We start from the raw sequence: 14,528 nt of genomic DNA on the forward strand, positions 1-14,528 counted from the left end.
GAAACCAAAGGTACTGAGGGCAAAGAAATGGAGGTTCTGGATTCAGAGGGCTGGAGTCAGAATACAAGTTCAAGGCTGGGCCTCCACTCTTGCAAAGGGTCCCCACCATCCGCTCACAGCAGCACCCCAGCGGAACTTTACTGAGATGTAATCCTCACTTGTCACAATCCTGCCCAAAAGCCTCCAGGGGTGGGGCTTCCATGATGCGTGTATATGAAACATCTGTGAGCCTTAGTATCTGCTATATTTCAATTTTTAAAAACTTAAACACACACACACACACATAGACACCCTCCAGCACTTTTGAGGAAAAAGACCCAACCTCCTTCCCAGGGTCTGCAAAGGTCCCCATAAGCCCATAAGCCCACTCCACTTCCTTTCTGACGAGCCTCATGGGCCCTCCCTAGGTGCACTGGCCTTCCCTCTGATCCTGCAAGTGTGTTTCTGCACCGGGGTCCACGAGGCTAGGTCCGCTGCCAGCCCTCTGCTGCAGTTCCTCACCCAGCAGCAGCATCTCTCCAGTCTGTCCCTCTGGCGCATTTATCATAGATGGTAAAGCTGTTGTCATCTGCAGTTCCATGAAACTAGGAATTGGTCCGGCCTTGCTCCCCATCTATTTCCCCAGGTACGGAAGGCACTCAGCACTCTTGGTGGGATCACAGTGCGCCCTCTGGCCACACACCTCTGTTTCTGCATCTCAGAGATGAGCGCCACCTCTGTGGCAGGTCCGTCATCCAGGAGATGCTGTGACGACTCACGGGGACAGTCTTCCCCACACCTTGTTCCCAAGTTAAATAAATAACACATTTGTCCACATAGCCAAAAATGCAAAGACTGAGAACCGCCAGTCACTAGCCGCCGGCGGGCGGGGCGGGGGGAGGGTATCTCTTTTCATCTACCTATTTTCTTGAGGTCCATCCACCTCAGTTCCTTTATCTGATCCTCAAAGGATTTTATTTTTCAGCCCTGACATCCGAGGGCCTGAACTTGCATTCTGAGACAGTTCCAAGCCCTCCTCCCACTGCCTATGTTATTTCAAGTCACGTTTTACAAATTCTCGACCCCGGAGGGGCTACTTGTGTGTATAAAGAAATGAGATGTCAAAATAGTTTACCTATGATGTTCACCGTACTATCCACTTCAGTTTTTATAGTTGAAGTCAGGACCGCATACTCAGGAGAAAGATCACTTACTCCGTTACTAAGCCCCAAAGGTGACTCAATTGGTTCTTGCTAGGAAGAAGAAAAGAAAAAAGAATTGAGAACACTTCCTTTTCCCTTCCTTCGCTTAGTTTAAATTCTACCCTGTCTGCTTTCTTTTAATGCCAAGGTCAGGTTCGCCTCCCAAGTGCATGTTTTCAATCAGCCTAGAGCTCAAAAAGCACATTTCTGCCTAGAATGTCTTCTCTAGTGTTCCCTTTTTTCCCCCCCTTCTTCCTTGGAGGAGATAACACCACTGCACCTGGCTTGCCTTCCTGAAATGCTTACCTCTGCACCCGATGACCCCTGGGTAAGGAAGCTGCGTTACTATCGAGGTAAAGCACCGTGCTGGGGAGACCTCAACTCTTCCTTCTCTGAAGGAGGAGGTGTATGTGAGTCAGCTCCTGGCCTTCTCTCTAAGGGAGGAATCCTGCTGCCCCTTTTATACTTTTGGAGGAAAAGCTCTGCCTCAATTACAAGCCCAAGGACAGGAATTTAGAGCACATGGTGGATGAATTCTTCTCATATCAGGTTTGCCCTGGACCCTAGCCATGTGAGCATCCTGCCCCGGGGCAGGGCGGGGGGGGGGGTGGCCGGTGACACGGGCCAGACTCCCAGCTGAAGACTCCCCAACTCTGTGGAGGCCAGTGGAGGAGCCCATATCCATGGCGCCTGTTAAAGCCTTCCGAGAGTCTATATATTGATTCTAATGAATCTAGGAGAACCAATTCCTTTGCCCAAGCTTGGCTCTCAATTTCTGCTCTACTCAAGTGCACCAGAGCCCTCCAACCTCTGAACACACCAACAGCTCTGGGAGAGCCAGTGCTGGGGTACAGACTGACTTTCAGTGGGTTGATGAGAGCGCTTCTCTCCCAGAGGACATTGCACTGGTGTCTACAACAGCAGCAGAATCAGACAAAAAAAGCCACACACAACTCCTGGGGAAACCACACTGGAGAGGGGGGTATAAGGGTGGAAAGAACAGAAGACGGGAGCAGATCACGTGAGATGGATGTGCCTGTGCTTTGAAAAATTTCGAGTGGCTGCTCCAAGGCATGCAGAGTGTTCTTATCAATGCATGTGCTGCTTGGACTCAATGACGAATGCCCTGCAAACCTTAGGGAAGCCACAGTCCCATCCAGCAAATTCCCACCATGATATCCATGACCTTGAAGACATCACCTCACTGTATAGCTCAGTTCTTGAAAAATCACAAACGGCAGGGTTGGTTGACCAGATGTATGAAACGCTGAACCTAGGAAGGACCTGGGACAGCCCTGTTAGGTAGAATGTTTACCCCCTTCCCCTGTAGCATCTCTTTTACATATTCCAAAGTTTATCCTTTCTGGGAAGAAACTCGCTTGCTTGTGACTTGAGGTGTCACCTTCCCTTGAAAGCTAAACTCTTGACTGTGTACCTGCCTTCCCACCTCAGGCCCCTCACTACGACTCAGAAAAGCCTGCAGTCTGGCTGCCACTCCACTTGTGGAAGCAAACTCTCAGCTCCTGGAGAGGGTGATGGTGAGACAGTCTGGCTTTTGGAGTCACATGAGCCTGGAGTTCAAGTCTTTCACTAGTTACAGGGCTTTAGCCTCTTCAGTGGTCTCTTAGGATGCTGTGGACAGCTGTAAACTGAGGACAGTGATAGAACCCACACCATTCCCATGGGGATGATGGGAAGATCAAATAAGCTAAATTGCACCTGTCATCTATAATTAAATAAACACTCGCTATTATCCAAGGTCACCGATAAAACTCCACTCTCCCAAATCCAGGCACCTTTCTGCAAGTTTCTTTCCCAAGTCAGCCCCACACCCTGACATCCAACAGGAAGACCTGGAAATCTCCCTTCCTGACAACAAAATCTACCTGATTCTCCACCTTTCTGATGGCACCCTCCTCTCTGGCTTTCTCAATGGCCCCCTTTCTACCCCCACCATCTCCAATAGGCCCCACATGTCATTTTATTCCTCTTCCATCTCTTTGATTTCCCAAAAGGAACTAAGAACATTTTAAGGAATTATGGAAAGAACTGCTCATTTTCATGGGTCTCTTTTGTTGTCATTTTCTACTCTAGGTTTCTTATAAAAGTAATGAGGCAGTCAGACTTGCATATATTTAAAAACCTAAATTATTCTGATTTCTCAATGTGGAGACGTCAAAGTGTTTCACATGATCTACAGTTTAATTAGTGGCAAGTGAGACTTTTATCACATTACACTTGAGAAAACTATGACTCAGAGACGAAATTAGTTTTCTAAGATCACACTACTTTTTTTTTTCCTAACATCACACTACTTTTAATATAAGGAGATACAGGAACTGAACTCACGTCTTTGGTCAGGGAACATGGTCTAATTCCAGTAGTTTCTGTCTTAATAAACCCTTGGATCCTGTACTAATTCCCATGGAGACTGAGACAGAACTACTGACAATATTGTTCTACTCCCCAGATCCCTGCCTTGAATCCTGCACAAGTTCTGTAACAGAACAGAATAGGAAATGGCAACTCACTCCAGTATTTCTGGGAAATCCTGTGGACAGAAGAGCCTGGCGAGCTACAATCGCTGGGGTTCCAAAGAGTCCAACATGACTGGGCGACTAAACCACCAGCACCACCAATGGAGCTGAGACTACTCTGAACACTGCTTTGCCTCCTCCCATCCCCACGTCCAAAATAACCAGCCGATCGATTTCCAAGTCCTCCATGCAAACCTCCTCATTGGTTCTGAAAGGACAAGACAGCAGATTGTCTAGTGAAAAGCATCCAGCACCTCTCTCAAAGGTTTCCATCCAGGGAGCAGAAAAACAGGGATCTTCACTACCTTCAGCTGAAAATTTTGAAATTATTAGAATAGGAAGATCTAAAACTAAACTATGTATTTGTTTTTAAAGGCAAGAGCCCAAATTAAGAAAATAGGTGAACGTTTCTCTATTGAACAAGTATACAGAGATCCTTCAGGTCACGAATGGCCTCTGCCCACAGCATCTCCTGGTCCTCTGTGATGCTCACTCTTGCCTTTTGCCACACCTGGCTGTACCATAACCTGGCCCGCTGAGTCCTAAGCCAACCTGCCTCCTCCTTCTGTCCTAACATCTCGCCATGAGGCCTGAAAACCCAGGGCTGCTCTTGGATCCACACCTATCTTCATCCTCAGCATCCTCTTCCAGAGAAATGTCTCCTCTCCATTCCAACCACTATTCTCATCTAAACTGTCTACTGCAGTCTCTCCGTGATTGCTTCCCATCACCATGAGAAAGACCCCCTTTAAATATCAAGTCCACCACGCTCCAAGTCCTTCCCAAGGAGTTCAACTGTGCCTTATGCCACAAAAGCATCCACGGAGGTTAGTCAGCCAACCAGTTTTGCAGACTGTGCTCTGAGCAGTCCCTTCAAGAGCTTCTAGGAGGAGAGGGAGGCACCAGGGTTGGCTGGGAGAGCCCTTGACTTATTCCCTGCTTCCAGAGCAGTTCCAATTCCATCTGTTGAAAGTTCAGGTGGGTTGTTTGCATGGGTTTTCAGTTCATTAAGGTTTAAAAACTGAAGGTCCCTTGCAACCCATGAAAAGTTCACTCCAGTATCAGCCCTGACAGGTAGTCATTCAGCCTATCTGTGGACAGCAACAGGGAGCATATTGTTTGGTAAGCCAGCTCAAGTCACTATTGGATTCGAGAGCTCTATCAGAAAAATCTGCTGACTTCCCTGGCAGTCCAATGGTTAAGACTTCGCACTTCCAACGCAGGGAGCGCGGGTTCAATCCCTGATGGGGGAACTAAGATCCAGCATGCTGTGCAAGGCAGCCAAAAAAAAAAAAAAAATTCTGTTGAGCCAATATCTGCTTTTCTGTAACTCCCATCCAGAGGTCTGCACTCAGAACTAACAGAGACCAGATCCGCTCTTTACCAAGTGACTGTACAGGCTGTCCTTGATTATATTTTCTGTAAGAGCACCAATTCTCTGATTTGGAAGTAGTCTACAGTTTGCAAGTATTCATTTCTAATCCATCCAACCTACATGCCTTCTATTCCCCATGTGCCCTCACTCAGGCTCCTGCTCTAATAAAGCTGGAAAGTTTCCTGACTTCTCATTTCCGGCTCTTTTCAACCCCATGGACTGTAGCCCGCCAGGCTCCTCTGTCCTGGAATCCTTCAGGCAAGAACACTGGAGTGGGTTGCCATTCCCTTCTCCAGGGGATCTTCCCCACCCAGGTATCAAACCCAGGTCTTCTGTATTGCAGGCAGATTCTTTACCATCTGAGCCACCAGGGAAGCCCTACCCAATGAAGATCAAACAACAAGTCTGACCTCCAGACCTTCACGTACGATGCTCCTGGTGGTGGAGGATGTTCACCAATTTACTGGCGTGTCCCCCCAGGCCTGGCTCAGAGCCCATGGCTTCCAAGAGGCCAAGAGGCACTGAGGGAGGTGATGGGGCACAGTTCTGGAGTTGGACTCACCTGGAATCAAATCCCAACTCCATAAGGCAGTGCAACTCTGGGAAAATCACTCAATATCTCTGTGCCTCCACTGCTGCTGAGGCAAAAGGGAGACAACCTGCCCATCATGAGAAGGACGAAGTAGGTAATAATTGAAGCTGAGAGTATGGCAGGAGCTCCAGAATGTCAGCTACACCCCTCTGTTTTACCCATTTCGATCCTTACTGATCGTGGCCTTGGGACATTTTCTGAAACACAGATGTGCTCTGATGACGTGCCATCTAGTACTGCTCTCTCCTATGCTTCTTATTTGAATATTTCCTCAGACAGCCAGTTACCGCCACACAGGTAGGGCTCAGTTCAAGTAAAAGATGGCTCACTTAGTAAACAGCCTATGCTTCAACATCAGGGGATATGGAGGCTCCAACATCAGGGGATGTGGAGGCAGCATTTCTGCACATATTACGTGGTCACTGGGCCTTGGGTCTCCCAGTTTCCGGGAAGCTATTTCCCAAGGAAACAAAGAGCATGGAGATAACAGACTGCCTAAGTGGCCCAAGAAATATCCTAAGAGTGGGCCAGCATGCTCTGAATATTCTTTCCTAGTTAAAACTTCAACTCAATCAACTATACTGCAATGAAAAAAAATAATTTAAAGAATAGTATTTATTCAGGTATCTTTAAAAAAAAAAAACAAAAAAACACCTTCAACTTTAACTGAAGGAAGACTGGGAAGAGCTTGTTTTGACAGCAGATTTTCATCCCTAGTTACTACATGCTCCTGCCTAGTCACCCAGTCACGTCTGACTCTTTGCGACCCCATGGACCATGCCAGGCTCCTTTGTCCATGAGGCTTCCCAGGCAAGAACACTAGAGTAGGTTGCCATTTCCTTCTCCAAGGAATCCTCCCGACCCAGGGATCCAACCCACCTCTCCTGCATTAGCAGGCAGATACTAATCCACCAGGGAAGCCTATGTATAAGACAAACTTTCTCTGTAGAAGAGACCTGCCTAGTCTATTCAGTTGCATATATGCATAGGACTATGAACTCAGATCTTAGGTGTTTTGACAAACAATAAAAAGTAATGTATGAACATTTCAGTAAAATCCTTTACCCAATTCCAGACAACCTGGGGAATGAACTTTGAACCTCTCTACAGAAACATTCAATGACACTATGCAGCCATGAGCCACAGCACTTGGGAAAGCCTACCAGCCTCCTCCATGTTCCCAGACAGATGCAAGGGGATTTATATTCAAAAGTTAAGTTGTGTTTACTTCTGATGAATCGCCTACCTTCTGCTGAAGGAACAATGTCTCTCTGAGGGACACATTTCAGGTACTAAGCAAGCCTACATCATAGCAGGATTTCACACTGTGCCCTCTCCTGGGATGGAATTAACACACATGGCTGCACCTATGAGGAAAGCTCTGACTTGCTCCCCCGTGTCAATGTGGGGCCTGGCCACATGGAGGACACTGTCATTGGTGACAGGGCTGCAGATGACCTTTACTGCCGAGAACACCACGTGCCATCAATTCTCACATTGACAGAATTGCGAGGGCCACATTCCTCACATTTCCCTACCCCTGAAGTAAGACGTGCCTTCTAGTCAATTATGCATGTCAGGATTTCACTGCAAGCAGTCTTCCTTGCTTACAGATGAAAAAAATAATGGTACATCTTACAGTCATTGGTACCTAATAGTCATTGTTTCTGGAGGATATGTCTGAGCAAAGTCAGCTGAAAAGTGAACATTTGTTACTCCATTTTTATTTCTCCATTAACTGAGATTATGAAATTTAATCTGCATTCTAACCCTCCACTCCCTCCCCATATGTTTATTTATGCATCTACTTGGTCAACAAATACTCATCTATCTATGCAGTGATCAAATATGTATTAATTATCTGTTTTGTACCAGTGACTAAGTTAGATGCTATGAAAATATTAATAACAGTAAATATGATAGAGTTGTACTTAAGACTGTAAGTTGTACTTAAGAGGATTCTTCAAAATCACATATTTGTGGAAGTAACACTTTTCTGACTAAACAAGAATAATCAGAATGTAGGCCCTAAAAAAAATCCAAACAGTGGGAAATTTGATATAATGAACAAGATTTTTTCAATTGCAAGAAAAAAATAATTTTTTGAAAGTAATCTAGTGGAAACCCATAGGTTAAAAAGACTTGAGACATATACAAAAATTACAACATGTGAACTTCATATGATTTTGATTCAAGTGATCAGACTGTATAAAAACTATGAAACTTATGAGACAAATTAGAAATTTTTAGCACTGACTGGATGGATATTTGGTGATATTGAAGAATTACTATTAATTTTGTCAGATGTAATAATGATTCTGGATTATTTTTAAAGAGCATTTATCTTTTAAAGATATTTATTGAAGTAGTTGTGAAAGAAATGATATTTGGAATCTGCTTTAAAATATTGGGCTGAACCATATGAAATTATTTTTGCAAGTCAAAAATGGTTGAGTATCTGCAATTTCATGCATATAGGAAAGTGGACAGAGGTACTAATGTAATAAAATGGTCATGAGCTGATTGATGTTGAAAGCGGGGTGATGGTCTATGAAGTACATTTGACTCACTTGCTTCCTTCCTGTGTGTATAAAATTTTTCCATAATAAAAAGTTAAAATAAGGCCTATACTGTGCTATATTTAAAGTAAGTCACCAACTAAAAATACTGAAAGTGGAAACTAGAGGTCTCACTGCTGAAACACTCTAGCTAAAATGTTTCTTTTCCATTGTAGAAGTAAATGTGTCTGAAATTTTAACAATTTACCTAAGTTTTCCCCTCTAACTACCTTCACAAGTCAAACTGAAGTATATTTTTTGTGTGTGTTTTTCCGACTATTCTGACTCAGTGGTTTGCTTTTGACTATTCTGACTCAGTGGTTTGCTTTTAAACATTGTGCTGTCTAGATAATTCGGATTTTCCTTCAACAGTTATTCTGGAGTAGAAATCAGAGTACTTGGCATCACTTTTAAGTTCAGTTCTAAGTTACCATGTGAACTTGGCCACATATCCCACTGCCCTTGGGCCCGTGTCCCTCAACCCTCTCACGCCACCCATCCCCGCATCTGCAAAGAGGGTGCGCTGAAGCAGAACATCATCTCTCCAATGGCCTACGGGCCCCGACTGTAGAGTCTGATCTTTACTTAGCCACTGAAGCTCATCTTCAGTTTCTCATGCAATATTTGGCGATTCTCTGGCTTTTGAACAAGGGCCACCCAATCAACACACAAAGACCCTCACAGGGTAGGGGGTTTCAGACTACACAACCGACGGAAAAGCTCACACACACAAACACATCCCTACGGAAGACCTTTGGGAGTTATGAAAGCTAGTTCGATATTGAGATCCACACAAATACAGGGCTTGAACAGACCACAAACTAATAGTCTATCAAGGGAAAAAAATATATATATACACACACACATAAATAGATATACACACACATATATATGTGTGTGTGTGCATGTGTGTTCGGTCACTCAGTCACGTCCAATTCTTTTGCAACCCCGTGGACTGTAGCCTGCCAGGCTCGAGGGGCCTGGTGGGCTACTGTTCATGGGGTCACAAAGCGTCGGACATGACTGAGTGACTAAGCACACACATATATACTGCACATACACATATAAATGTAGGTATTTAACATAAGTTTATAATACCTAATATATTTTAAAATAGATTTAATGGCCTGAAAATATACTTGATATTATCAGATAGTAGCAGGTTGCTGGAGCTTAGCTGGAGCTAAGTGACCAGCTGGCAAGAGTTGCGGGGGCCAGATGGAGGCCTGAGACTGCCAAGCTCAGCGTGGATTTGTGAGTTCATTCATAAATCGCTCAGGGAAATTGGATGAAGCAGGGGAGGTGTGTGTACCTGGGCCTACAAGCGAGCACATGCCAAAGAGGAGACATGAAAAGCACAGAAATCACAACAGCAAAGGAAGCAAGATTAAATACTTCACAGAGACCACATCGCATGTTTTCATGAGACAGACTATGAATCACTAGTATGATCACAACTTTGGCCTCCTCTCTGCACAAAGATTACCTTGATGTGCTTCACTCTGTCTTCTTTTTCTGTCTTTGGTTTCTTTCCTGTGGCAACAAAAACAGATCGAGATTAATCCCAGAAGAACGGACAGACATTTCCCCTACGTTAAATTCTTTCTGAAACTCTCGATGCATTTATTGCTGTAATCTGTAGATGGTCAAGATCCTAAACGTTTCTCTTCCTTTCTTTGGGGGCCCTGAGAGTCATTTTATCCATCCAAGTAAGGGTTGAATTAACATCCACAAAGGGAACAAGGGTTGTATCCTTGCTGTGGCTACTACTGTGGAAATCAAGAAATCACAAAGGCGCTATTTAAGTAACGGTTGTTTTAGCCAGTAAATATCTTTATCTACCTTTCTTAGAAGGTCGCTCAGACATGGGCAGCATCCGGTAGACTCTGAAGGCATTGTTTCCTTTCTTTATGCTTTTGTCTTTGACTTCCTCGATGTCAGGCAAGGAGTTCATGGCACATCGGAAATTTGCCTTCCACGTTTTCGGGTCGGGTTTATCTATTCCTGGTTGATGCTTTCCTAACAAAATAGTCGAAAGAATTAAGGTTAAGAAAAAAAAAGAAAAAGAGAGGGAAAATTATTTCCAGAGTAAAAATTTCTGGAAACAGGATTGCTGGCGGGTTGTAGAGAGAATGCTTTTCATTCCAGGCCACGCCTACAGTGAACAAACGTCCTGGTTTGTTCCAAGCTGAGAAGGTTCTTGGGATGTGGGAATTTTAGTTTTAAAACCCAACAGTTCCAGGGCAAACTGGGACAGACTGGCCACCCTGGGTCTACAAAATAGATTGAGAGAAAGTAAGGCTAGAAATCAAAGTGGAAAATCAAGGTAAGGAAAAGAAAAAGCTAGGAAGCCAGGAAGGTTTCTTTGGTGGCTCAGCTGGTAAAGAATCTGCCTGCAATGTGGGAGACCTGGGTTCAATCCCTGGTTGGAAAGATCCCCTGGAGAAGGGAACGGCTACCCACTCCAGTATTCTGGCCTGGAGAATTCCATGGACTGTATAGTCCACGGGGTCGCAAAGAATCAGACACGACTGAGTGACTTTCACTTCACTTCACTTCAGGAGGCCAGGAGACCAACAAGCATGGGTCACTGGAAGGTCTCTTTTACAACCGACTCTCAAATAAATAGCTCCCTGGTTAAATTATATTATAAATAAATAGCTACATAAATAAACAGTAAATAAATAATAAAAAATAAATAGCTAAATAAATAGTAAGTAATAAAAAATAAACAGCTAAATAAATAAATAGTAAGTAATAAGAAATACATAGCTAAATAAACAGTAAAAGAAACAGCTCTCTAGTTAAATTTTATTATAAATAAATATAATCTCGACTACCTTTGGGGGAGATAATTCAACCAAGGTTTGCAGCTCCAGAACAAATCCGTTCTACATCCCCCTGATACACACCTGGGGAACTTCATCAGAAAACCACATTTATATGGCTGAGTTCCTTCACTGTTCACCGGAAACTGCCACAACATTGTTAATAGGATATACCCCAATAAACAATGTTTTTGGTATTAAAAAATTAAAAAAAAAAAAAAAAAGAAAACCATATGTCCAGGAAATTTAAAGACTCAGTTTCTATGGAATGGGGAGAGCATCACTTCTGAGTTATGAAGTCTATACCTCACATGTCCTGGATGTGTCTGGAGATAAGTCACAGGTTTATCAGCACTAGCTTCGTGAAATCATAAGCCACGGCATTCATACACGCAGTAAAAATAGAAAGAAACAATAGCTAACAGTCTATCATATAACTGATATTTGCCAAGAGAATAGAACGTAAATATTCTCAACCAAAAAACAAAGTACCCTTTAAATACCCTGCAATTTCATTTGTCAGTTTTACCTTGATTTTTAAAAAGCATGAAACCAACCAAAAAAAAGCAACAGTGCTGGCCTCTGGAGATGATGCGGGATTCATACCTGTATGGATGGCCCAGTTTCTGAAGAGGGGTGCATCTTTTTCCACATCCCACCCATGTCTAGCAGCATGCATCCAGGGGATCTGAAAAATCTTCTTTTCCTTAAAAAAAAAAAAAATTAATAAGAGCCGCAGCCAAGGGTTTCAGGCCATCATTGCAGAGAGTTCTAGCTCGTTTTAGCTAGTAAGACTCCCCATTAAGTAAAAATCACTGGGTTTGCTGAATATCTATGGTAAACCAAACCCATTTTCTCACTATGACCCAAAGCTTGACAGTCTACCAGGTGAGATTGAGAGGCAGGTGGAGTCTGTTAGGCTAGAAATAAATTTCAAGGTCAAAAGTGATGATCTGGGAGATGCCAATGTGTTTCATTATCTGTGCCTCCTTTTTTACAGGACCACAGGTAACTGGCCACTGACTGAAACGTCTATAGCTTAGGATTTATTCCTGTCACTTGGTAAAGAGGAACTCCAGCTGTCTTAGGTAAATTAAACATCAGGCAACTCTAGCATGGAAACATGTACACGAACATATGTAAAACAGACAGCCAGTGGGAATTTGAGGCGTGATGCAGGGAGCTCAACCTGGGGCTCTGGGAGAAACTAGAGGGGTGGGATGGGCTGGGAGGTGGGAGGCAGGCTCAAGAGGGAGGAGACGTGTATATACCTATGGCTGATCCATGCTGATGTACGGCAGAAACCAACGCAATATTGTGATTATCCTTCAATTACAAATAAAGATATTTTTAAAAATTAGGCAACTCTCCAAAGCAACACTTATTTCACTGCTAAAGGGAAGATGGGGTGCCTGAGGCCACTGTCAGAGACTGAGTATGTCAATCTGCTCATGAAGCCAACAGAAATGAAAGATTTTGTTTTATGGACTTCCCTGGCAGTACAAGGGTTCAGTTCAGTTCAGTCGCTCAGTCGTGTCCGACTCTTTGCAACCCCATGGACCGCAGCACACCAGGCCTCCCAGTCCATCACCAACTCCTGGAGTTTACTCAAACTCAGGTTCAGGGGTTAGGACTCGGTGTTTTCATTGCGGGTGGGTGCGGGGATGGCACAGGTTTGATTCCTGGCTGGGGAAATAAAGATCCCGCATGCCAGATGGCGTGGCCGAAAATACACAAATATAATAAAACAAAATAGAGAAGTTAAAAAAAAAAACTTAAAAAGATTTTGTTCTAATCCCTATGTGTCTACTACCTGGCCTGAGGAGAAAGCAACAAATATAAACAAAGATGTACCAGTTATATGAGGATGATACTCCTTTCTGAAGACAAGTCCCTTAAGTACAGTTCTTGTCATAGAAGACCTTCTCCATCTCTCTTACATCCCAACTCAAAACTGCTTAAATCAACCCTGGCAAGCATATGACTAGAAACTAGTGCTTTGGAGCCAAAACAGTAAAACTACTTATGTGAAACTCAGTTCACTTTGCATGTTCACACGCTTTCAGTTTTGGTTCTTGCAAGACCCAAAGGAGCTGGGTACATGTTACTATTTCCGCTTTACAGTTAAGGAAACTGAGGAACAGATTTAAATTATCCATTCAAGGAACTCACAGTAATATTAGTAAATAACCAAATTCAAAACCTAGGTCATGTGACCCCATATTCAATCACTGGCTCACACTGCCAGCTGTCTTCCAGGGTTTAGATTTACGTTTCCTGACCTACAACAGATCCACTGACTTGGATTCCATGGAGATTAAAGACTAAGAAAACTGGATTTTTTTTAAACCTCTCAAGGTAGGTCTGATCATTTCTAGGGATGGGGAAAAAAAATCTCTGCACAATACACCGGAGCAGGAAAGTAAATGTCAGGAGGGATTTTCCACCACTTTGGTTTCACACAATGAAAGATACAAATGGGCCCCGCCAACCCAAAAGGGACCTGGTACCTCCCCACAGAACCAGTCACAAAGCTGGAACTAAAAATATGTCAGAACATTTGAGGGTTCCCCAGAACTGTTAGAGGGGAAAATTCCATGTATATAAAACGTAGTCAATAAAGAAGAACTGAAAGTGAGAGGTTTTTCATAAAACCCTCCATGTTCACGCTGTATCATCCACTGAGAGAGGGCAGGGTTTCAGGTTGGCCAGTTTCAAAAGGACAGTGATCTGAAGAGGGTTGAGTGAAACTTTATTTTTTATGGTCGATGAATATCAGAGCGCAAAATCACTCAGTGCAGTTTTTAACATTCCCAGGGGAAAAAAAAAAAAACCCATAAATTTATCTCTGAAAGAACTTTTCCTGAAGTACACAACCAGAATCTAAAGGTTTATGCTTAAAGATACAGACCCTTAAAGAATCAGACTCTTGTACTTTTTTCTAGATCAAAGGAGATCTGGGGTGATACAATCTGACATCCATCTCCTGAGACACAAAATTGATTCTGATAAGTAGGTCTTTTCAAGCGTGTGTGTGCGTGCAAGCACACACAACTTAGTGTTTCAACAAGAGCAGCAACAACAAACATACACACACACACCTCCAAACCTAGTCTCCCAGAAATCATGCCCAGATCATGAAACCATGAAAGTAATGACCGAACCTAGCAATCACCCACTCCAGTGTTCTTGCCTGGAGAATCCCAGGGACGGGGGAGCCTGGTGACCGAACCTAGCAATCACCCACTCCAGTGTTCTTGCCTGGAGAATCCCAGGGACGGGGGAGCCTGGTGACCGAACCTAGCAATCACCCACTCCAGTGTTCTTGCCTGGAGAATCCTAGGGACAGGGGAGCCTGGTGACCGAACCTAGCAATCATCCACTCCAGTGTTCTTGCCTGGAGAATCCCAGGGACGGGGGAGCCTGGTGACCGAACCTAGCAATCATCCACTCCAGT

General features: G+C 43.9%; 1 protein-coding gene across 3 annotated transcripts in view; it reads right to left on the minus strand.

Annotated features, from left to right (window-relative positions):
* The window catches only part of IRF2 (interferon regulatory factor 2), an 83,109-nt gene that overhangs the window by 21,296 nt on the left and 47,285 nt on the right, over nucleotides 1-14,528 (minus strand). For all 3 annotated transcript variants that reach the window (XM_061134758.1, XM_061134759.1, XM_061134760.1), the window contains 4 exons: nucleotides 11,678-11,777; nucleotides 10,086-10,262; nucleotides 9,730-9,776; nucleotides 1,115-1,232 (listed from right to left, as the gene is read on the minus strand). In XM_061134758.1, coding sequence (XP_060990741.1) covers nucleotides 1,115-1,232; nucleotides 9,730-9,776; nucleotides 10,086-10,262; nucleotides 11,678-11,777 — 442 coding nt within the window. The remainder of the gene's footprint in view (nucleotides 1-1,114; nucleotides 1,233-9,729; nucleotides 9,777-10,085; nucleotides 10,263-11,677; nucleotides 11,778-14,528) is intronic.

This window comes from Dama dama, chromosome 32 (genome assembly GCF_033118175.1).
Source record: "Dama dama isolate Ldn47 chromosome 32, ASM3311817v1, whole genome shotgun sequence".
In the NCBI taxonomy this organism is placed as follows: domain Eukaryota; kingdom Metazoa; phylum Chordata; class Mammalia; order Artiodactyla; family Cervidae; genus Dama; species Dama dama.